We start from the raw sequence: 24,042 nt of genomic DNA on the forward strand, positions 1-24,042 counted from the left end.
TAAAAAGACTCAACACTTTCCCCCCTAACATCAGGAACAAGACAGAGATATTCACTCTCACACTTCTGTTCGACATAGTCCTGGAGATCCTAGCTAACACAATAAAGCTAAGAAAAAAGAAATGGAAGGTGTCCAGTCAGGAACAAAAGTAATAAAACTGCCTTTACTTTTCCTCTATAGACATGACTATATAGACTATTCAATGGAATCTACAAAAGAGTTACTAGAGCTAATTGAGTAAATTTAACGGGGTTTCAAAATACAGTATCAGTATCAAACATCAATTGTGTCTCTATGCTAGTGTTGAACAGTTAGTATTGAAGTAAAATAATAACATTGAAAATAAAATATAAAAAACATAGGGCTAAATCTACCAAAAATGTGCAAAAGTCTGTACGTTGAAGGCAAAAAAAAAAAAAAAAAAAAACCTTCTGAGAAATATAAAGAAGACCTAAGTAATTGAGCAGATGTACCTTGTTCATGGGTCAAAAGACTCAATATAGGCAAGATGTCAGTTCACCCCTAATTGATCAATAGATTCAATGCAGTCCCAGGAGAATTACAAATTGCCTTGTTGTAGGAATTAATTACCCAAGAAATTGATGAAAATGTCTAGTACCAAGAATAACCAAAATAACTTTAAAAATATAAAGAATATTATTGAAGAATTACTACCTGGTCATTGTTTTGAATGCAAGAATGATTTCACAGAGGTGTATGTCTATGTCAAAACTCAAAATGTCAACTAATGTCAAAATGAAATTGATACTTTAAATGTGTGCAGTTTTCGTCATTTATACCTCATGTTTTAAAAAGCTGATCAATGGGAAATGGAATGGTAAAATGTTACAAGTAAGGAAACATAGAATGGGTTGCTCTAAGAACACAAATAGTCATATAAGAGATTTTAAATACATAATTACCTTAAGTATAAATAGATTATTCCAATTAGAGATATTGGGAGACTAAATTATAAACATATTCCAAATTATTACTAAATTGTTTGGATTGGTTTGTCATAGCCTTTGATTTGGTTTGTCATAGTCTTTGTCATCTTGGTGCATCATGCTTTATTTGTGGGTAGACACAAATATTTACATTGATGAGAAAACTCTAAGGAAAATGTTAATTTAAAAATATTGTATCCCTGGTTTCAGCTGAGTTGTGGTTTGAAATGAGGCTCTTCACTTGGGGTGACGGGTTTGGTGGGTGACCTGTGATCCCTCTTCATCTTGTTTGTCTGATGTTGTATATTCGTAGACTTTTTCAGGAGAGAGTCCATAGCTTTCATTAGTATCTTTTGATCAAAAATATTTAAGGATCATGACTTGAAGAATATAAGAATTAAGTGCTGTTCTAAATATCTAATTTCTCAACAGTACTTCCTTAAAATTAATTTCTAGAGAATCATCAACTGACTTGATCTACATTGTGTGCGTGTGACCCTCATCAAAGTAACTTGGAGTAACAAGCCAAATGTTATTCCAAGGATTTGAGTGATTCAAACTTCAATGAAAGCTCTCTATTTCTTATACTGGAACTGGGCTTCTCATGGTATGATTCCCAGACTAGAAGCAGCCACAGCAGCTTCCCACCAGGATTTGTTAGAAATGTAAATTCTCAGGCTCCAGTCCAGATCCACTGAATCAGAAACTCTGGAAGTGGGGACCAGCCATAAGTGTTTTTAAAGTAGCTCTTTAGCTGATGCAAATGTGCATTGAGTTTGATAATCACTGCATTAGACTACTTAGAAAATTCTTCCATGCAAGGTTTAGAATAGTTTTGTAAAGGAAGTGGCTCAGAATGACTAGTCTAATGTTGATAGTTTATATTTTCCATCTCTTTCTTCTCAAAGAGCCCAAACCACTATCATTACAGGCATCTTGGGTTGCACAGCAATGCTGAACAACAGTTTAGAGAAGTCCCATATCCTGCTGAAATTGGAATTTAGAGACACAGCATGTGAGTTCACTTGTAAAAATTCTGACCAGAAGACTATTCAGGAGTGAACCCCCGTAATTCCAAGGGCTTTGGCTCTTGGCTGTCAAGGTGGGGTAGAACTTCATTCTCATGAACAGACAGACCCTTAGGAATGAGGTCTTATTTTTTTCCAGCTGTGTGAACCCTTATAAAACATCCTATAGCTAAGTGCTCAGTATCACCCAGCTCAGTTTGCAAAGTAGGTTAATGATTTCACTCTTTCTATGTTCTGAGTACCCAACAGAACAGGGATCTCAGCTTCAGTAGTATAAAACTTGAGCGGTCTATAACTAGCCTTTGAAACCTTCAAGTGATCTTTTCTCTGGTCCTACTGTTGCCTGAAGCTTGATTTGTTATGATACCTGCCTGTTGGGCTGATGAGAAATAGCATAGGGTACTTCACAGCAGTTCTCATTAAAAGAGGGCAGCCAAGTGGAATTCATTCTTGGCTCTTAATAGTTTTCAAATGAGAATTTTATTGCATATTAATGAGCACTAATTGACATTTGTGACTGTTTTTTATGGAAATCATGCACGTATGATTTGCATAAGAGTACTAAGTGCTTTTAGGTAACTCTGAAAAGTTAGTGAGGGTTTTTCTATGGTGCTGCTTTTCTTTTTTTCAATTCCCAAACCCTACCCGCTGGAATAGTGTTGAATATTAACAAGTCCGTGGGATCAGAATATAAGGCAGTAGGGACTCACAGACCAGTTTGTGTGGTTGTGCCAGCTTGTATTAGAGAGTCAGAAAAAAACGTCAGTGCAGGTCTCTCAAAGCAGGAGATGTACACACAAGTAGACAGGGAGAACCTTCCAGTTCTCGTTCTACCTTCACGAGTCAACTTTCCTGCTTCTCCTAAGTTATAGGAGTATTCAGTTGATCCTGAGGATTGTTCCTAGAACTTTATAATATTTAATTTTTACTGAACATCTCTAGGTCATGTCAACAAAAATGTATTAATCACCAACTATGCATGAGGCCCCAAGCCAGGTGCTAGAGCAAGACCATGGTGGCTTTTTCCTGGCTATAACCCTGGCTCTTAGCTCTGTGGCTACCAGTTAACAGTTATCAATCAATGTTTATTGAATTAATGAATAATCTATAATTGTTATTATGAAACCTGATTTTAAATACAGCATTAAAGAGGGTTGTACTTTATGTTAGAAGAAACAACAATGATTCAGAACTTGATATTCTGTAGGGAAATTTAGATAAACAGAGTAATGACTGGTTATATATATTCCAAGTCTCCTGTGTAAATGAACCCTCTAAATTGTGGGAAGGAAAGAAACCACTATTTATTGACAATCCAGTATTTATCAAGTATTTTTACATACATCTTATATATCATATGATTTAATCATCAACAAAATCTATCAGGTATAGAGAGTGTTATCCCCATTTTCATGAGCAGACAACAAAGACTTATGAAGTGACTTAGCTCAGGCATCACAGTTAGAAAATCATGGAGATGAGACTTAAATTCAACCTAGGCTTTGTCTACTAAGTTGTTTTTTATTATGTTGGGTGCTCCTAGAATATATACTGGGATAGAGGGGTGAATTGACCCTGGGGCCCCCAGGGTGTGCCCTGCACTCAGTTGACCTATTGTTTATAGAAAACCTACTGTTACAACACTTTCCTAGGTCCTGTGGGAACCCAAACTTATAACCAATCTGGATCATTATAATTCTGAAAATAAAAGTTTAATAACTGTAGAGCAGAAGGGTAAATCGAGATTTAGCAAAAGAAAATTTACAAGTAGCGTGAAACTAAAAGGTTGAGTATAGCGTTCTAGAGTGCGGAGCAAAAACGTTCTTCCATTGTGACCAGATCACTAACTATGAGCTGGGAAGGAAGGGAGAGGCTTTGAAACGCAGGGATCAGGAGGAGTGGGGAGGAGTCCAAGAATATATCCAACGCTCCAGAGTCCCCAAACTTTGTTTCTCTGAGATCCACAGCAGACTGAAGGAGTGAATCAGGTCCATTCCCCATGACCCGCCCCTGCCCAGGGCCACACAGTGACTCCATTCTGCTTGTAAAATCCCTGGAAAAGGGTGTGTGTTGGGAGCAGCCATCTCTCCTCCCCTGCTTCTCCCTCAGGTGAGTCAGAATTCCCTGAAAAACCCTGTTCCAGGGTCCTTGGGATAACTATTCAGATACCAGGAAAGTATGTGGGAAACAGAGGCACTTTGGACTTTAAGAAGAAACTGTTACCATGTATCCCTCTTTGATGAGGCAATCTGAGGTGGGGTTTTGTTTGTTTTTGTTTTGTTGTCTTGTTTTTGTGGTCCTGGGGATTGAACCCGGGGCTCTCTACCACTGAGCTATACCTCCAACCCTTTTCATTTTACTTTGAGACAGGGTGTTGCCAAGTTGCCCAAGCTGACCAAGAACTTGTGATCCTCCTACCTCAGTCTCCCAAGTAGCTGAGATGTGCATCATCACACCTGGTTAAATCTGAGCTTTTGAGGAACAGATTAATTCAGTTCACTTTATGTAGTTGGGGGAAAGCATACAAGTTTCAATATTTATGTGCTCCTAAGAAATATTGTTTTCTCTTCCACCGTGTACCTTCTCTCTTGGGCCTGCTCCTCAAACTTCTAACCACACTCCTAGATGGTTACGCCTCTCACTCTGCCTGCTTCAATGGCCTCCACTGGTCCTAGACCCATTCTGTGGTCAAACTTTCCTTTCTTCTGGTTACCACCCTGACCCAGTTCCCTTCTATACACACACACAGAGTCTTCATCTTCCCTCCCCCAAGTTCAGACCTCTACCCCCGCTATCCCAAATATGTGAAAAGCCAACTGCATCTTCTTTTTTAAAGGTTCTTTAAAATAGTGTAAAAAGAATATTAACTTGGAAGATCTGAACTCTCTTCCTATGATCATTATGTGACTCAGCCTTTCCCTTAACTTCTGTGGGACTCAGTTTCCTCACCTACAAATAAAGAGATTGGACTTTGTGATATCCAAAATCACTTCCAGCTCCAACATTCTGTGCCTCCTTATCTACTTTCCCTGACCAAACTATCTGTTCTTATATATGCAGTATTTTCCCACCTTCATTTCATGCTCGTTTCCTCTTAGAAAGTATTTAAAATTGTGAGTTATGTTCTGTGTTGAGGATCTATGTGGCAGGTGGTCTTTGGGGAAAGTTTAAACTCCCTCTGCCCCACTTGCACTTACTGGCTGCCCCCAAGGGAAGCAGAGTATGCTCAGGCAACAGAAATGAAATTTACTATGATTGACCAATATTCAGGAGTTTTGTAAATCCACTACCAGAATACAACACAGTACATTCAAATGCAATTAAAAAATGCATTTTTACATTTCCCATTATTTATAGTTAACCATGTAATTGCTGTCTGTACTAACATAGTGAATGAAATGCTAATACTTCAGACAATATTGGTGCCAGAGTAAGAATCTGGAGAAAAAGGAACACTTATATACTTATGGTGGAATGTAAATTAGTACAACCACTATGGAAAATAGTATGGAGGTTCCTCAAAAAGCTAAAAATACCTGGGTGCAGTCCTGTGATCCTAGCAGCTCAGGAGGCTGAGGCAGAGGATCGAGAGTTCAAAGCCAGCCTCAGCAATTTAGTGAGGTGCTACACAACTCAGTGAGACCCTGTCTCTAAATAAAATACAAAATAGGACTGAGGATGTGACTCAGTGGTCAAGTGCTCCTGAGTTCAATCCCTAGTATCTCCCCAAAAAGCTAAAAATAGAACTACCATATGATCTGTCCATACCACTTGTGTGTACATGTCTGAAGGAAATGAAGACAGCATGCAGAAGACTGCATGCCCATGTTTATTGCAGAACTATTCACAATGGGTAAGGCATGAAATCATCCAGTGCCCATCAACAGATGATTCTATAAAGAAAATATGGTTTATATACACAACGTTGTATTATTCAGTGATAAAAAATGAAATCATGTCATTTGCAGGAAAATGGATGGAATGGACTACAACATGTTAAACAAAATAAACCAAGTATGTCATGCTTTCTCTTATATGAGAAATTGGGTGGGAAAAATGATCTGAAAATAGAAGAGGTACTGTTTGAGTTGGGGAAGGGGGTTATGGGGACAAGGACAGAAAGGAGGGAAGGAGAGGGTAGAAGGGGGTGTGGATAAGATCAAAGCATGATATATGCATGTCACAGGGAATTCATTAATTTGTACAATCAATATGTGTTAATGATTATAATTTTAAAAACTATTGATGCCAGAGAAAATTTACTGAACATCTAGTATAGTACCATTATTGTTGGGTTGAATAAAAGCATCTTTGCATAAATTTGCATGTAGGTCTGCATTACCTCTTTTAAGAGTAACCTAAAATTGAGAAATTTCAAATAATTTATCTATTTGTTCACACTGGGCAGAAGAATCCCTATTACTCCAACTGCCCCTTCTTCTGATTTTAATATTAAACATTCATTGCAGCTGGGCATGGTGACTCATGCCTATAATCTCAGCACTCCAAAGAATGAGGCTGGAGGATTGCAAGTTCAAGACCAGCCTGGTCAATTTATTGAAACTCTGTCTCAAATAAAATGAAAAGGGCCAGGATTATAGCTCCATGATAGAGCACTTGCCTGGTCATGTGCAAAGCCCTGGATTCAATCCCTGAAATACAGAGTGAGAAAGAGAGGGACATAATACTATTCATAAGATGAAAATGTATTTCATAGGAAGAAAAATTTATACCATGAGTCCTCATGAAGGAATCACTAAGTTAATACTATAGCCCACACCCTTAACAATATCCTATTAATGCCTACAATGCTAAATTCATTCATTCATTTAATAAGCATTTAGTGAGTGCTGACTATGTGCTGTGTGTTTCAGTGCATTGCAGTAATTATTCTTTCTGATGGTCAAACTGTCCTGTTGTTGGCCAATGGAACCAATTTAATGGAGTCCTGCATCCTTTTGACATGATTCTGCAGTTTCTGATTTTTTTCCCTACTGATAAGATATCCCAGTCTCATCTTGTGTATATTCGTTCATAACTCAAAGTGGCTGCTTTGATACAGTAAACTGATATCTTTTCATGAAAAGTGGTTTTTGAGAACAAAATCTGGGTAAGTTGGAGTGTTCATTGTTTCTGGGTTGTCATTACTTCCAAGATTCAGTGAACAGTTTAGGAAATATTAATATCTTAGAGAAATATAAATTTCAGTCCATATTGATATTTCTCATTTACATCAAAGTTTTAAAGGTTTTTACTCAACTGATTTTTTTTAGTTGTAGATGGATACAATAACTTTATTTTATTTATTTATTTTTATGTGGTGCTGAGGATCAAATCCAGTGCTAGGAGAATGCTCTACTACCGAGCCACAACCCCAGCTCCCTCAACTGATTTTATTTTATGTGCAACTCTTTTCTCTTTGAAGTCTTGTTTCCCAATGAAATGAACACAATTATTTATTTGCTTTACTCTAATAGATACATATATGTATATGTGTATGTATGTACATAAAACAACAGAAAATACCCACCTAATGGAGATTAAGACTTATTTGTGGATATTTTTTGCTCTTGGAACATTTGATAAAATTACTGTAACTTAAAATAATCCTCTATGTGGTTATGCTGTCAACTTTATATACAAATAGGCTAATTTATTTCTCATTTTGACTTTGACTTTGAAGGATTGCTTTTCTTCTTTTTGATTTAATTTTGTCTTTAAATTATGTAAAATATTTTGTTGATTTCAGAATCAAAACCATAAACATTGAGAAGTCTGTTTTGCCTCCCTGTGCCCTCTGCTTTGTTATTTTACTCCCCTATGGGCAATCAATGCTTTATCCTTCCATTATTTATTTTTGAAAACAAGTTTTGATGACCTGTGTGTATCCTATCTCCTCTTTTACACAACAGGTAGCATTCTATATACATTTTGCTGCATCTTACTTTTTTGTGTCATTTTTATTAACAATATATCCTAGAAATCATAGCACTATGTGCAGTATCTCAGTGTTTAAAAATTGAGCATTTCATCATTCTTTTAAAATCATATGTCATTTATTTTAAAAGGCAAAAGAGTGATTTTTCACAGGGGAAGAGACAAGGCAGTAAGTGGGAGTGGGTGGCCTGGAATGAATATGCCAGGGTATTAATGATTAAATTTGGGTGCTTGTTATTCTCTTCCCTATACTTTTCTGAGTTTTAAGAATATCTAAGAATTTAAAAAAACAATTCTAAACATAACTGCACACCAAGACAACAAAGGAAAACTTAGGAATCACTGAAATATGAATATCCAATGGGATCAGATCAAAGAGGGAAATTTGAGGTGAGGATGCACCTGGGACAGCTTTGCCAAAGGTGTGACCAGGTGTGAACAGAGAACCCTAAATACTCCATGAAGGCTACCAGAAATTGCTGAAGAAAGGAGGAAAAACAAATCCTCCCCAAACTTAGTTGACTTAGCCAATAATTGTCAGTTGACTCTGAGTAGTGCCACTTTTTTCTTTTTAATTTGGTGGTGGTGTTGGAGAGTGGACCCAGGGCCTTACACATGCTAGGCAAGCCCTAGCCCTAGAGCCACATTCCCAGCCCTAGAGTTATCAGTGCCACTCTTGTTCCTTGCAGTAGCAAAAGAGAGATTGTCATGGAAGGCTGTATCACTTTTCCTTTATAGAATCAGCCTTTTATTTATAAGGCCGAATATAAACCTCATTTAATATCTCTTCATTTCTCTTCTGGCATTCTCAAATGCTCTTTCCTTGCTTTACCTTTTCCTCCATTATCCCAATACCTTTAAACAAATTATTTCACTTATTTATGTATTGTGGCCATGGATGATTGTTTGAATCCCCACATTGTAATACAAATTCCAAAAAGGTAGCAGCCTTATTTTGTTCACCAGTATATTCCAGTTGCCTAGAACAGATCCTGTTGTATTGTTGGTGCTTAAAAAAATTCATTGAGTGAATAATTGTGACAATAGAGGGAATGTGTAACCATGGAGTTCTGCATTAATATACATACATGATCCCTTTATTCATTCATCTCTTCACTTTCTAGCCCCAGAACTCTGTCATGATTCAGTTTTATTATTAGTAATGCAGGCTCCAACTCATCTAGAAATGAGACTATAAACCAGTGAAAGGATAAATGATATGGGTGTAAAGGAAATTCAGTATGTGTGTATTTTCCCAGTAGGTATATGCTTATGAGTATAGTTTCATAAAATAAGCAAAAACAATTATTTTACATTTATTTACACATTTACCATTTCCAGAACTCTGAATTCCTTTGCATTCATCCATATTTGCATCTGTTATCATTTTACTTCTGCCTGAAGAATGTCCTCTAAGTTTTTTTGTTAGTTCATGACTCAGATTTTGTCTGAAAATGTCTGCATTTTGTCTTCTTTTTTTCCCCACCAATCAAATATGTTTGGAAGAATCAAGTGTATTATAAAGTTAACAGTAAATTAATTGGGAGATTCAATTTTTAAACTTTTTATTGTCCAAACTTTAATTACAGAATTTCAACATTATATTGAAAAATATGTAAAAATTTGCTTAATAATCATTTCTGAGTTTTACGTTCATTTCTGAAAGACATTTTCAGGGGGTATTGTATTCTGGATTGCCTTTTGGGAGTGGAGCAGCACTTGAAAGATATCATTCCATTCCTTCTGGCTTGCATAGTTTTTCATGAAAAATCTGTTGTAAGCCTTAACATTGTTCCTCTGTACATGATCTGGGCACTCCCAAAATTTTATCTTCATCACTGATTTTGAGCAGTTTTATTAAAATGTGTCTTGTTTTTCTGTTTTAGGCTTTGTTTGTTTGTTTAGTTTATTCTGCTTGGGGCTTGTTGAACTTAGAGTCTATAGGTTTTAATCAATTGTGAAAAATTTGATCGTTATTTCTTTCAGATATTTTTCTACCTCTCCCTCCTCCTTTATCCTCTGAGGCATTGATAACATGGAATGTTAGGCCACTTGCTGGACCCTGGGTTCAATCTCCAGCACCACATACACACACACACACACACACATACACACACACACACACACACACACACACAAGTTCCTACAAGGGATATTGATAGGCTGAAGGGGTCCTCACATTTTCAAAATTCTATTTCATTGAATTTAGTCCATCCAAGGAGACTTTAAGAACATACTTATATAGGACTCTAGAGAACAGGAAGCCAACCAGTGCATATTCTGCAAAGAGGAGGGTCACTGGAGAGGGAAATGTCCCTGATACTTCCAAGAGAAGCCATGTATGGTCAGCCAGATCCTGACCCATCCTGAAAGATGGCATTGGCAAAGGAAAGCTCAAGGAGCCAAGAGGCTTTACACACATCTCCAAGAGTGATCTCTGAGGAATCTCAGATGACTCTTTAAGAGTAGATAGGAGCGAGGTTGGTTTTGACCAACTTGGTCCTAAACACCTGGCAAGAGAGTATAGCCTAAGCGTGGTCCCACATGGACATTTAAAAGGAAAAACAATGTTTTTAAAAATGTGACTTAAATGTACACTTGTGTCAGCCCTACCAAAAGTAAGTGAAGCTGGAAGCATTCTTGAGTGGGAGTGCCTAATAATAATGACCATAAAGAACTCTAGAGTCACAAGTTTGTCCTGAGTTAATTTGAGCCTGAACTCATCGACCTACAGATATTCCTAACCTCCTACATTGATAAACTGGATCTGTTTTCCACTGATATGATTATGAGTTACTGTCTTCATGGTTTTTGGAGACTGGTTGAAATACTAATTCTGTTGTGCTAATTTTTTACAAAAAAAGTAATGCTTTTCTGTATTGTTTATTATTGTCTTAGCATGCTCCCTCCCTATGTATACCTTCTCCAGTCACCTGCTATCTGCCACTGTGAACCCCTGGACTGCTCTGATGCTGAATACCCTTAAGTGTCCACACCCCATCTTATGGAGAACAAAGACTTTGTGTTACTTCCCCCAACTTTGCCCTCTTTCAGCAGGAAGCAGCTTGGAGACGTCCTTGTTCATAGAAATGGAATGTAGAAATTGACAGTGGCAAAATTTAACAGTGGTCTACTCTATGCTTTGAATATAGCCCTTGCTGCTCTGCCACTGCAACTTATTTCTAAAATGGACATTTCTTTCTCTTCCTCTCTCCCAGCTCCTCCCTGGTCTCTACCCCTCCCTGATCTCAGGAGAAGCAGGATTACCTTTCTTCCCCATTTTAGGCAGATTTATGTGTCCTTGAGTAAACACCTACCACAAGAATGAAGTAATTCAGACTTGGGGATGGTACCAGAAGATCTCAGAAATAACTGTGTCCCACATTAACAAGTGAATTACATTGCCAACAGAGAACACGTGGAATGTAGCCTTATAATCACCTCTTTAAAAGCCCCCTGTTCCTGCTGATGGGCAGAATCACAGCCTCTGGGACAGGAGTCCCCTGTGTTTCTCCTTTGCTAGCAAAGCAATAAACCTTCTTTTCTAGTTTTTCTAAAAAAAAAAAATGTAATCATAAATTTATGCCAAATAAATTTATGCATCTCTCAGGACTTAATAACCAGATAGATAACACCATCATGTTCATAAAGTTTCACAAAGGTGATTTGGGCTTAAGATTATTAGCTCTTCTGAGACACTCACAGTGTCAGCCAGGCATGGTTGCGCACCCCTGTAATCCCAGTGGCTTGGGAGGCTGAGACAGGAGGGTCACAAGTTCAAAGCCAGCTTCAGCAAAAGCAAGGTGCTAAGCAACTCAGTGAAACCCTGTCTCTAAGTAAAATATAAAGTGGGGCTGCAGATGTGGCTAAGTGATTGAGTGCCCCGAGTTCAATCCCTGGTACTTCCCGCCCAAAAAAATCTGAGACTCGCAGTGTCAATCAGGGCCTCTCAATCTTAGCACAGTTGGCATTTAGGGATGGATAATTCTTGGTTGTTTGGATCACTTACAAATGTTTAGCAGCCTCCTTAGTCTCTGCCCACTGGATGTCTGTTGCACTCTCCTCCCAATTTTGACAACCACAGGTGTATCCAGTTATTGCCAGATGTCCCCTGGAGGTACAAAATTGCCCTACTTGAGAATCACTAGTGTGGATGCACCATGGTGTGTCACACTCCAGGGCACCACCACAGAAGTACAGCTCGGGAACTAAAGCTGGAGAAACCCAGGTCAGTCTACAGTGTCTGCCCTGTGTACAGTGTACACTGGGAGGACATTGACCTTGGAATGCAAACTACTTGATACAAGTCTGCCTCTGCAGATTTGAAACAAGGTTCTCCACTTCTCTGCTCAGTTTACTTATTTGAAAATGAGGAATGCTGTTGTTTATGCCATACAACACTGCTGTAGTGAGAACAAAGTGAGGTTTTAGATATATAGAAATACCTAGACAGAAACACATACTTCTTCCATATAGGGATACATACACATGGATTTAATAACGATTCATATACTTAATTTGCCAATATGGTTAAAAGAGCAATATAAAAAAATACATCTTCCAATCCATAATGTAGTATAATCCTCCCTATGGTTTGTGATATTGCTCTCTGCTAGAAGGCTTAATAGGGAATGTCTAACTTTAAAAAATAGAAAAAGAGTGATTTTTCAACAATTAAAATCTTAACTAAATTAGAATGCAAATAGAAAGGTTTTTATATTTGCTTCTTAATTTTGCATTCAGTAATCTGTCTAGACTGCACAAGAATTAAATGTCTTTGACGGGAGATAGTGGATTTTCATTCTCTTGGGATTTCATTGTAATGAACCTGGTAAATAATTCAGGAACATATTAGAGGCCAATGGATGGGCAGCACCTGGTGCTGTATTGTTCATGCCTAAGCACACAGAATCTAAGATGGCATTCTACACCTCTCAGTATTGTTCTGGCTTAAACATGTGTCCTATGCTCAGTGGCTATAGAAATAATAGTAGTTAATATTTTTATCCAATTTTCCTCCACAATCAAAGAATATGGTGCTATGCTACTTCAAAAACACAAAATAGAAGTGGTATCCTCCAAATTGCCTCAAATTCCAAATCTATTTGCTCTATTAAGGGATGAATTGCTTTAAAGAATTAGATTAGTAGAAAAGATTGTTTTTCTACTGAAAGATTTCTTTTCAGTTGCTTTTCTGCTTGTCTTAATTTGAGCCTTTTTGCCTTTCTGCCTTTGCTCTTGAACGTTGAGCTCCTTTTGAGATGACACCATTCATATTGAAAGCATCTTCTGAGAGAAATAATATCATTCTTGACTGCTCATTTAGAAGGAATTTCTACATCTCAGTTCTTCTTCCTACTATTACCTGAGGAGCCTATCTAAACTCTGTCAGTATATCTTTTTAAAAACAAGCACACAAACTGGGAGTGGCGACGCACACTTAAAATCCCATTGACTCGGGAGACTAAGGCAGGAGGATTGCAGGTTCAAGGCCAGCCTCAAGGGATTTAGCAAGGCCCTAAGTGAAACCCTGTCTTAAAATAAAAAATAAAAAGGGCTAAGGGCTAGGGATGTAGCTTAGTGGTGCTTAACCACTAGATTCAATCCCTGGTACCAGAGAACAAAAAAACAAAAAAAAACAAGCCATCAAGAACTCTTTTAAAAGCCATCCTCCCTCACTGGGCATAGATTGTTCTTCCACACTCTGAGAGAACAAGAGGTAGAGTGACTGATCATGTATGGAGACAGCATGGGTCACTGAGCCCAGCACCACCCAGGATCAGACTGAGATTAAACCAGAAGCTGCATGGAAAAATCTTAGAAGAACAGAAGTTTTCCTAGGAGGGAAGGATGGATGATGTATCTTACATGTCTGTTGTAAAGTCTTCACAGTAATGGGCCATAAAAGGAATCTGAAGAGAGACGGCAGAGCTCTTTACCTAGAAATTACAAGATGTGCTTTATCTTTGTTTTTAAAGTATTGTTTATTATAATGGTTTTAAAATATACTAAAGTATTTTTATATCTCAAAACTTTGTAATATATAAGTACATAACTATACATTAAAATATAATTGCATATGATAAAAACTATTAAAAATATCTTTAAATTTGTGTTTGCACTTGTTAACCCAATTGCTTTCCTTTCTTCAAGGCCCAGTGTGACAGTATTTGGAACAGTGACTGCCCTCTGGTGGTGAGCCAGAATCGTCACTTTCTGTGACCTAAAGGTTACCAAGATGACCACTCTTGGCACACGTGGTACCCTCTAGCAGCAAGGGACCAGTTGAAGGATGTCTGATGTTGGAGTATGTCTGATAAAGGAGCCAAAGGAAATAAACCTTTGCTTCCTCCCGAATTGGTTATTGATTCCGGATTTCAAGCCAGGAGCCAGCTCCAAAATGGGGCCTCTGAAGAAAAGATTGGAGTTGCTTTTGTGTTTTAGTCAAAGGTCTGCCTCCTTACCAGTGGATGACCAAGACTGTAAATAAGTGCACACCAAGAGGGTATGTGGTGACATGGAGCCTGAAATAAACTGCTCTGAATTTTGTGACAGTTTTCCTGGCCAGGAACTGGATCAGAGGCCCCTTCATGATCTCTGCAGGACAACAATTGTAAGTGAGCAGTCAAGGGGCATCAGGGAGCTCAGATACACACGTTGTTGTTGTTGGTAGTGAGGTGGGGGAGGAAGGAGATGAGGAGAAATGCCCAAGCAACACATATATTTCCCAGCATTGGTGCTGATCTGTAGAAGATCCTTCATTCCTAACAACTTCTCTTTCCTCTGTCTTTAGACCTCTTCCCAGCACAGCAGTAAGACTGTCCCTTCATTATCTCCTGCCCTCTTGGGTGTTATTTGGACTTTTCTCAGCTGTGGACTACTTCTGATACTCTTCTTCCTTGGCTTCACAATTCGCTGCAGGAAGAACAGGTAAGCAGCCCTGCCCCCAGTTCCTTATCGCCTATGGCCTTAACTGAAACCTAGAGTCCTAACATCATTTTGGCACTGCAAGCAGCCAGCCAGTATCAGCAAAGTTTGTCTCCCACTGTGGCAGCGAGTCACATGAAAAGTTCCCTCTGAAATACCTAGTAGTACAATTCCCTACAGAGCAGAGAGAGCTCTAGCCCAATATTGTACCAATTACTACACTGAGTATCCAAGGAAGAAAATGAAGAACCTCTCTCCATGTAGGAGGGACAGTCCTTCTAAGAAGATGAGGTATTTGTATGAAAAACAGAGACCCTGTAGAGAAAATGTCCAAAACAACATAAAAGTGTGTGGACTTCACAGTGGAATCAGTCTGGGTTAAGGTTTTCACAGAAACAGTGAAGTTTTACTGCTTGGCTCTTCTGCAAACAATCCTGGTGGACTGGGACATCACTGGTGCATCAGGGTAAGCATCCGTGGTTCCCACGGCAAAAGAAGCCTGGCAAAAGAAGCAATTGATAACTTTTCTGAAGGAACACACAGACTCTTGCCTTTACTGCTCTTTAATCCTTCCCTTGGGGCCCCATCCCATCTCTCCCACCTCAACACTGTACCCTCATCCAGCCCCACTGTTCCAGTCTGCTTCTGGAGACGCCTGCTTCAGCTCCCTCTCCTTCAGCTCCCTCTCCCTGTCCTCCAACTGACTTCTGTTTAGAGCTCACAGTCAGAATTCAACCACTGCCCCAGAGGCCAAGCTCATCCAGCCTCACACCTGGTAATGATCAAGTGGGTTATGCTCCATTGTCTATGATAGATTTGGCACTTAGATAAGGATCAGTCCCTTGTATTTGTCTAGCAAGAATTTTGGGGTGCCACTTGCCATTTTAGGCACCACAGACAGGGAATTGTTAAGCAACATTGATTTGATTGGCTGGGTCAACCTCAGCATGTGACATGTGACACTCAACTTGGAATATACCCCGAAGCTGCCTCAGCCACTTTTCATTCTATTTCTCAAACACACTAAGCTTACTCCCACTCAAGGTCTTTGTGCTTTCTGTCCCCTTATTGTTTCCTCTGACAGTTTTCTCCAGATCTTCCTCTGATCCATTCCTCCTCATCTTATAGGTCTTGGCTCCAGTGTCACCTCTTCAGAGAAAACTTCTCTGACCATCTTATCTGAAGGAGCCTCTCTACCCAATGACCACCCAGCCCATCTCATTCCATATACAATCACCATGTTTTATTTTATGTAATGATCTGATACTGCTCTGCTGATTGAATCGTCTCTTTTGTCAGTATCCCTCCCCAGAATGTAAAGCCTGTGAATTCAGGGACCTTATCTGTTATGCTCACCTCTGTGCCTCCAGCAATTAGAACAGATTCTGGAACATTATGGGAACTAAATAAACAGTGTTCAGTAATCTTGAGAATAAGGATATTTATATCCTAACATTGATTGCCACCATGAAAGTGACTGGGAAAATCATTCATTTCAAGGTTAGAACAATAGAGTAACAGTCTCAACTACAACATATTTCTTTTTTTTTTTTTTCAATTTTTTGTTGTTAGTTGTAGATGGACACAATACCTTTATTTTATTTTTTATTTATTTATGTGGTGCTAAGGATCAAACCCAGTGCCTCATGCATGTGAGGGAAGTGCTCTACCACTGAACTACAACCCCAGCCCTGCCACACATTTCTATAATGCAAATTTAAACCTGATTGACAAATAAGAAAAAGATATCAACATTTCACATACCATTTTTTCCTCCAGCAAGCCAGTAGTTTAAAGCACTCAGTGGCAAGTTAACGAGGAAGGCCTACACTGAGAATACTATGTCAGTGCCTTCCCGTTGTGCAAGTAATAGCTTGCTTAATGACTTCAGAAATTGAGTCTTTCCTTCACATGAAGTTCTATGTATAGATGAATAAACAGAAGAGACATTTATCTTATATTTAAAACTTCAACTGACTATTGAAGAAAGCACAGATCAGAGCATATTTTTAATTTTACTGACAATGTTATCTATTGGCAGTAAATACTCTAGGACCTATCCTTGAGATTGGAGGCTATAGAAATCAGATGTCATCCTGGTTGTAAATGGTAGTGGATATTTACTGAGCACTAATATTTTAATTGGAATATTTATTATTTTATTAGTACTTATTATGAAGTTAAATGTGTTTCAAGCATTAGGGCCCCATCATAATTTTCTTCTAACCCATTATTTTTATACGCAATTTTGCAGAATGCAAGGCTTATCAAGCATTTGTATATTCTGTTAAAACATAAAACACCTACAAATAGCATTAACATGAAAATATCTGTATTTCTTTCATTTTATTAAAAATTTTGCTGCCTGTTCTTTGCAGTAGAAGCATGACTTGGAGACACTGTGAATAAAAATACATTTTTCAATTAAGTAACTTACAAGGTCAGACAGGAAATATAAAATAACTAATTTTCAAAAGTGCTTTATTGAACTACAAAATTTGTTCAAAGGTGCAGCATCACAGTTCGATACTCCATGTCATTTCAGTTCTGTGGTCTCTAAGTGTGTGTGGTGTTTGTGTGTGTGTGTGTGTACTTGCATATGCATGCACATGCTAGAGGAAGAAAACCCTTTTGACAAAATAAAATAATACAATAATGTTTAAGTTCAGTTGCAGATACTGTATTTTTGGTAAAAATTTTAAAATATAATCTACAACAGAAATCAGTAAAAATATAGGAAATTTGAACAATCCAACCAACCAACTTGACCTAATTGGCATTTATACAACCCTTCACCCACCAACAGCAGACCTCAAATTTCTTTTCAAGTACACATGGAACATTTATCAAGATAGAGCATATTCTGGCCATAGAAAATGTTTCACTAAATTTTAAAAGATTCAAGACATACAAAGTATGTTCTCTGAATACAATGGAATTAAATTAGAAAGCAATAACAGAAAGATCTCTGGAAAATTTTTAAATATCAGAAGCTAACTAGAACACTTTTGAAAAAACTCATGGTCAGAGAAAAAAGAAAAAAGAAAATTAGAAAGTGTTTGGGACTGAATGAAAATGAAAAGGCAACATATCAAAATTTGTTGGATGCCTTTAAAAGTGGTACTATTTAGAGGACTAAACTCTGAAGTTTAGAAAGAAGAAAGGCCTTAAATCAATGACCATACCTTCCAACATAGAAAAAGAAAAAAAAAAAAAAAAAACCAGAGCAAATGAGTCCTAAACTAAATAGAAAAAAGGAAATGATAAAGATTAGCAGAAATTGATAAAATGGAAAACAATAGGAAAAAAAAACAACAGCTAAACCAAAAATTGAATCTTTGTGAAGACCAATAACACCGACCAACCTATAACCAAACTAATCAGGGAAAGAAACAGAGAAAGAGAGAGAGGGGAGATATAATTATCCCAAATAAGGAATGGGAGAGGTGACATCACTATAGATTCTACAGATATTAGAAGGACAATAAGGTAGTTTTATGAACAACAATCTCCTTGAGTGGAGATCTTACACTGGATTTGCTGATTTGTTTATTAATGAAATGTCACTTCTGGTAGTAGGTTACAAAAGATTGTGCCTTCCACCGTGGATCTCTCTCACTCTTCCACTTGCTCACAGCCATGTGATACTCTGCTTGTGAAGAGGCCCACATGACAGGAACTGATGTTTCCAGCCTTAGCCTGTGAGTCCCTGGGCTTGCCAATAGCCATATCAGTTAACCTGGAAACAGAGCTTCTGAAGCCTGCTAACAGCAATGTGAATAAGTGTGGAGCAGATTCTCCCCGGTCAAGCCTTAAGAGGACTGCAGCCGTGGCTGATATTTTGACTGCATTCTGTGTGAGAGTGAGTTAGAGGCACTCAGCTAACATGAGCCTATATAAATAATAACAGTTCAATTCCCTGTCCTCTAAAAAATGGAAAATAAGGAAGAACATCCTACCTCATCCATGACGATAGCAGTATGCCAATATTAAAATCTAACAATGACATTAAAAGAGAAGGAGGAGGGGGAAAAAGCCTACAGGTAATATATCTCATAACAAAGATTCGAAATTCTAACAAACTAAATACAACCAAATATTAGAAAGATAATGCATTATGACCAAATGAAGTTTTTTTAAAATACCTGTTTTAGTTGTAGATGGACACAATCTATTTATTTATTTATTTATCTATTTATTTATTTATTTATTATGTTGTGCTTAGGATTGAACCCAGTGCCTCACATGTGCAAGGTAAGTGCTCTACCACTGAACTACAGCCCCAGCCCCCCAAATGAAGTTTTATTCCATAAATCCAAAGTTTGATCAATATAATTTTACCATGTTTACCACTGGAAAAAAGAAAACTATGTAGGTGTCTCAATACATGCAGAAAAAGCATTTGACAGATTTTCTGATAATATCTCAATTCTGATCATATCAATTGATCCATCAATTCTGATAATATCTCAACAAACTAGGAATGGAGTTTCCTCAACCTGATAAAGTGCATCTATGCAAAAGTCTACAACTAATATCATTTTTCAAAATTAAAAAAAATTTTTTTCATACATGTATATAGGGTAATAATGTCTATCTCATTCTACCATCCTTCTTATCCCCACTGCCCTTATCATCCCCACTGCCCCTCCCCTCCCCCAACTCCCCTCTGCATAATCCAAAGTTTCTTCATTCTTTCTTACTCACCTCCTACTATGGATCAGCATCTGCTTATCAGAGAAGACATTTGACCTTTGGTTTTTTGGGATTGACTTATTTCACTTTGCATGATCTTCTCCAGTTCCATCCATTTACCTGCAAATGCCATAATTTCATTCTTCTTTAAGACCGAGTAATATTCCATTGTGTATATGTACCACAGTTTCTTTATCCATTCATCTGTTGAAGGGCATCTAGGTTGGTTCCATAGTTTAGCTATTGTGAATTGAGCTGCTATAAACATTGATGTGGCTGTGTCACTGTAGTATGCTGATTTTAAGTCCTTTGGGTATAAACCAAAGAGTGGAATAGCTGGGTCAAATGGTGGTTCCATTCCATGTTTTCTAAGGAACCTCCATACTGCTTTCCAAAGTGGTTGTACCAATCTGCAGTCCCACCAACAATGTATGAGTGTACCTTTTCCCCCACATCCTCGCCAACACTTATTATTGCTTGTATTTTTGATAATTGCCATTCTGACTGGAGTGAGATGAAATCTTAGAGCAGTTTTGATTTGCATTTCTCTAATTACAAGAGATGATGAACATTCTTTCATATGTTTATTGATCGATTGAATTTCTCCTTCTGTGAAGTGCCTGTTCAGTTCCTTAGCCCATTTATTGATTGGGTTGTTTTTTTTTTTTTTTTTTGGTGTTGTTTTTGAGTTCTTTATGTATCTTGGAGATTAGTGTTCTATCTGAGGTGCTTGTGGTAAAGATTTTTCCCCATTCTGTAGGCTCTCTCTTCACGTTATCGATCAGCTAACATCATTTTTAATAGTAAAAGACTGACTACTTTTCCGTTAAGTACATAAAAAATCCAGTAGAGCCAGTTGCAGTGGCCCTTGCCTGTAACCCCAGTAGCTCAGGAGGCCAAGGCAGGAGGATCAAAAGTTCAAAGCTAGCCTCGCAACTTAGCAAGGGCCTAGGTAACTTAGAGAGACCCTGTCACAAAATAATTAAAAGGACTGGAGATGGGACTCCCTGGTTGAGAACCCCTGGGTTCACGCACACGCGCGTGCACACACACACACACACACACACACACACACATACCCAATGGAATCTACTTAGAACCAAACCAAACCAACCAACCAACCAAACAACAACAACAACAAAAAAACAACTGTTACAACTAACAATGACCCTAGCTAAGTTGTGGGATATAAGATTAATGGACAAAACTCAACTGTAATTTTACATACTAGGAACAATTGAAAAGTGAAATTAAAAGCAATGCCATTTATAATAGCATCTAAATATGAAATATTTAGGTAAATCTAACAACTTTAGAACATGGATGAGAGAATTAAAGGAAACCGAAGTAAATGGAGATAATGTATTCATGGGTTGGAAGCCTTCATATGGTTAAATTGTCAGTTCTCTCCTAATTGATGTATAGACTCAACCTAATCACAGTCCTGTTCCCCTCTTTTAAAAGAAGCATTAAATTAGACAATAAAAATCAAAGTCATCTTGTTCCAAAGAGAATCTTAAGAGAATGAAAAGAAAGCCACAGCCTGGAATGAAGTATTTGAAAACCATGTGTCTGAGAAAATACTTATTATCCATAATAGTGTTCGCCTACATGCCTGAGTGTAAGATGGTACAACCACTTTGGAAAGCAGTCTGGGAGTTTCTTTTAAGATCAACATCGACCATAAAGAAATGAAGGTATGTCTGTACAAAGACTTGTACCCAATGTTTATAGTTCACATTCGTAATAGCTAAAAACTGGAAATAGCATAAATATTTATCAACAGCTTAATGGGTAAGCAAATTGCTGTATATTCATATAAGAGAATGCTTCTCATCAATAAAAGAATGAATTATTAATAATTGTAATAACATGGATGAATTTCAAAATAATTCTTTAAAAAAATTTTTTTAGTTGTCAATGGATCTTTTATTTAATTTATTTATTTATATGTGGTGCTGAGTATCAAAGGGGCCTTACACATGCCAGGCAAGTGCTCTATCACTGAGCCACAACTCCAACCCCTCAAACAATTCTGAGTGAAAGAAGCAAGGAAAATTAAAAACAACAAAAAAAGGATTATACACTGTGTAATTCCAACTACAAAGTTCTAGAAAATTAAACTAATCTATTGTTAACTAATGCGTAGTAAGAGGAAAACAGATCAGTAATTACCTGCAGGTGGGTGAGGTGGGTACAGGAAGGAGAGCTTTCGAAGAGTCATGTGTAAACTTTTCAAGGTCATAAATATAAATATGTTCATGACCTTGATTATGACTTTTCACAAGTACTTACCTTTCTTAAAACTTATTAGATCATGCATTTTAAATATGTACAATTTGTTGTATAGTAGATATACCTCAATAAAGCTACTAAAATGTGTTACAAATGTTCTGATTTTTCTGGGAAAGTTTTTTTTTTTTAATTTTTTTTTAGATGTTGATGGACCTTTATCTTATTCATTTATTTATATGTGGTGCTAAGAATTGAACCCAGTGCCTCACACATGCTAGGCAAGTGCTCTACCACTGAGCCACAACCTCAGCCCCTCTGGGAAAGTTTTCATGGGGAAAAATGTATACTGTATCAGGTGTTCTTTTCTAAAGGACTGTGCCAGGTATCCTAAAATGCAGGTGAATTAGGACCATAATGACTTAAACTGTCATCCTTTTTTTTTTTTTTTTTTTTTTAGGGGCAATACTGGGGTTGAACACAGGGGCTTTACCACTGAGCTACATCCCCAGATCTTTTTATTTTTATTTTTAATGTGAGACAGGGTCTTGCTAAATTTTCTAGGGCCTTTCTGAGTTGCTGAGGCTGCCCTTGAACTTGTGATCCTTCTGCATCACTGGGATTACAGGATTTCACCACTATGCCTGGCTTAACTGTCATCTTAATTGTGCACATATTTCAAGCACAATGGGAAACTCTCCTGGTGCCTCCTCTGAAATGCACAAAATAAGGGCAGTGTAATTCCTGCATTAAGCTAAACTTGTTTACTAAGTTCCTTTTTTCTGAAACCTTATTTCACTGTCACTTGGGATAATGATTGTTGATGGTAGTTGTTGACATATAGTTACATCTCAGAATTAGAGATAGAATTTCCATAATCCTTGAATCTGAGATATTACTGTCTGGGAAATTAAGAAGTTTGATTAACAAGAGTTGAGTTAAAGGATATAAACTTTAGCTACTTGCAAACTAACCTGTAACTGTCTCATGGATGTGAGCAAAAGACTTAAGATGTCTGGGTCAAAGACAAAGTGCTTCATTTCTCATGACAGAAGCAGTTTTCAGAGCTTCATGTTGGGTTTGTGCTGGTTCCCAAATCCCCAAGTGTCAGCAGGACAATGCAGGGTCTATGATGGATGCTGGCACACCCAGTGGGCTACCATTCAAGGAGAGGAGCCCTGAGCTTGAAGGATTCACTACTTTGTAATGAGTTATAACAAGCCTGTTTTTTTTGTCTGTGGGAGATGTTCCCTGATCCCTCGAGTTGGTGTACTGCAAGCATAATCCTGAAAAAGTAGCCTGGATAAAGACCTGGCCTCTTGGCATATCAGCTAGAGTATGCTCATGATAGGTTTGCCTCTAACACTGCGAGCTCTGCATATAGGCATCTGCCACCTCTGCCTGCACCCTGGCTGGAACTGATAGCCAGAGAACCAGACGCTGGTGAAAGGCTGAAATGTGTCCATCCCAGCAGCCTCCTCAGTCTACTACAGCTTCTTCCTCAGGATCCTCTCACAGGCCTTTGACTGCATCAGGCAGAGATGAGTTTCACACTTTCATGTACCCTGCTGTGTTTGTCTTCAGAGAATTCAGCATGCTGCATGAGTCATGGTTCTCAAGCACGTTGTTATTGTACCCTTTTCAAATCTCTCTGGCTTCCTAGGTTTTGCATAATTGCCCTTTATTGTCAAAGTCCTCAAGATCTCCTCGCTTTTCAAAAGAGTTAGATTCATCTTTATTCTTTTCATTCCTGAAAGCCCTATATTATCATTTGAGTGAGATTTATCTATCAATTTCCATAGTAAATATTTACTGAGCTCTATACTTATTTGCTTAGGATACTGTGTAAAATGTTATATAGAGGTTTCTGGGAACTTTAAATGCTTCCCCTGGGTAGAAAAACATGAACAAATCAAAGGTTCATTTGGATTTTTTAAAAAAATAGTTTTTCAAAAAAGAATGCCTTGCTGCAGGGATAGGAGCTGTGCTCTTTTCATGTTGCTTGTTTCAGGTCTGTTGTCTTTGTGGTCTTAGTGATTGGAGCTGAAAGAAGTGTTGACAGGGAAGAAGGGTAAGAAAGGAAAGCAGTACTGATCTTTTTTGACTAAAAGAAAATTTGCATGCTATTGTGCCCTATGAGGATTTCTGGGATCTTCTCTATAATCCCCGGTTTGATGTTTATTGACCAAGAATGAAAAAGAGGAGCCAGACAATGCTAGAATAAATACCAACCAATAGCTCAATTTGGGGATGGTGTTGCAGGGTCAAGGCCTAGA

General features: G+C 37.8%; 1 protein-coding gene across 1 annotated transcript in view; it reads left to right on the plus strand.

Moving 5' to 3' along the window:
• The window catches only part of Gpr156 (G protein-coupled receptor 156), an 86,113-nt gene that overhangs the window by 12,751 nt on the left and 49,320 nt on the right, over positions 1 to 24,042 (plus strand). Inside the window, 2 exon segments of the mRNA XM_047564478.1 lie at positions 14,066 to 14,525; positions 14,706 to 14,842. Of these exon segments, the coding sequence (XP_047420434.1) occupies positions 14,430 to 14,525; positions 14,706 to 14,842 (233 nt within the window). The 5' untranslated portion in view covers positions 14,066 to 14,429.

The sequence above is a fragment of the Sciurus carolinensis genome, chromosome 9 (assembly GCF_902686445.1).
Source record: "Sciurus carolinensis chromosome 9, mSciCar1.2, whole genome shotgun sequence".
Lineage (NCBI taxonomy): Eukaryota > Metazoa > Chordata > Mammalia > Rodentia > Sciuridae > Sciurus > Sciurus carolinensis.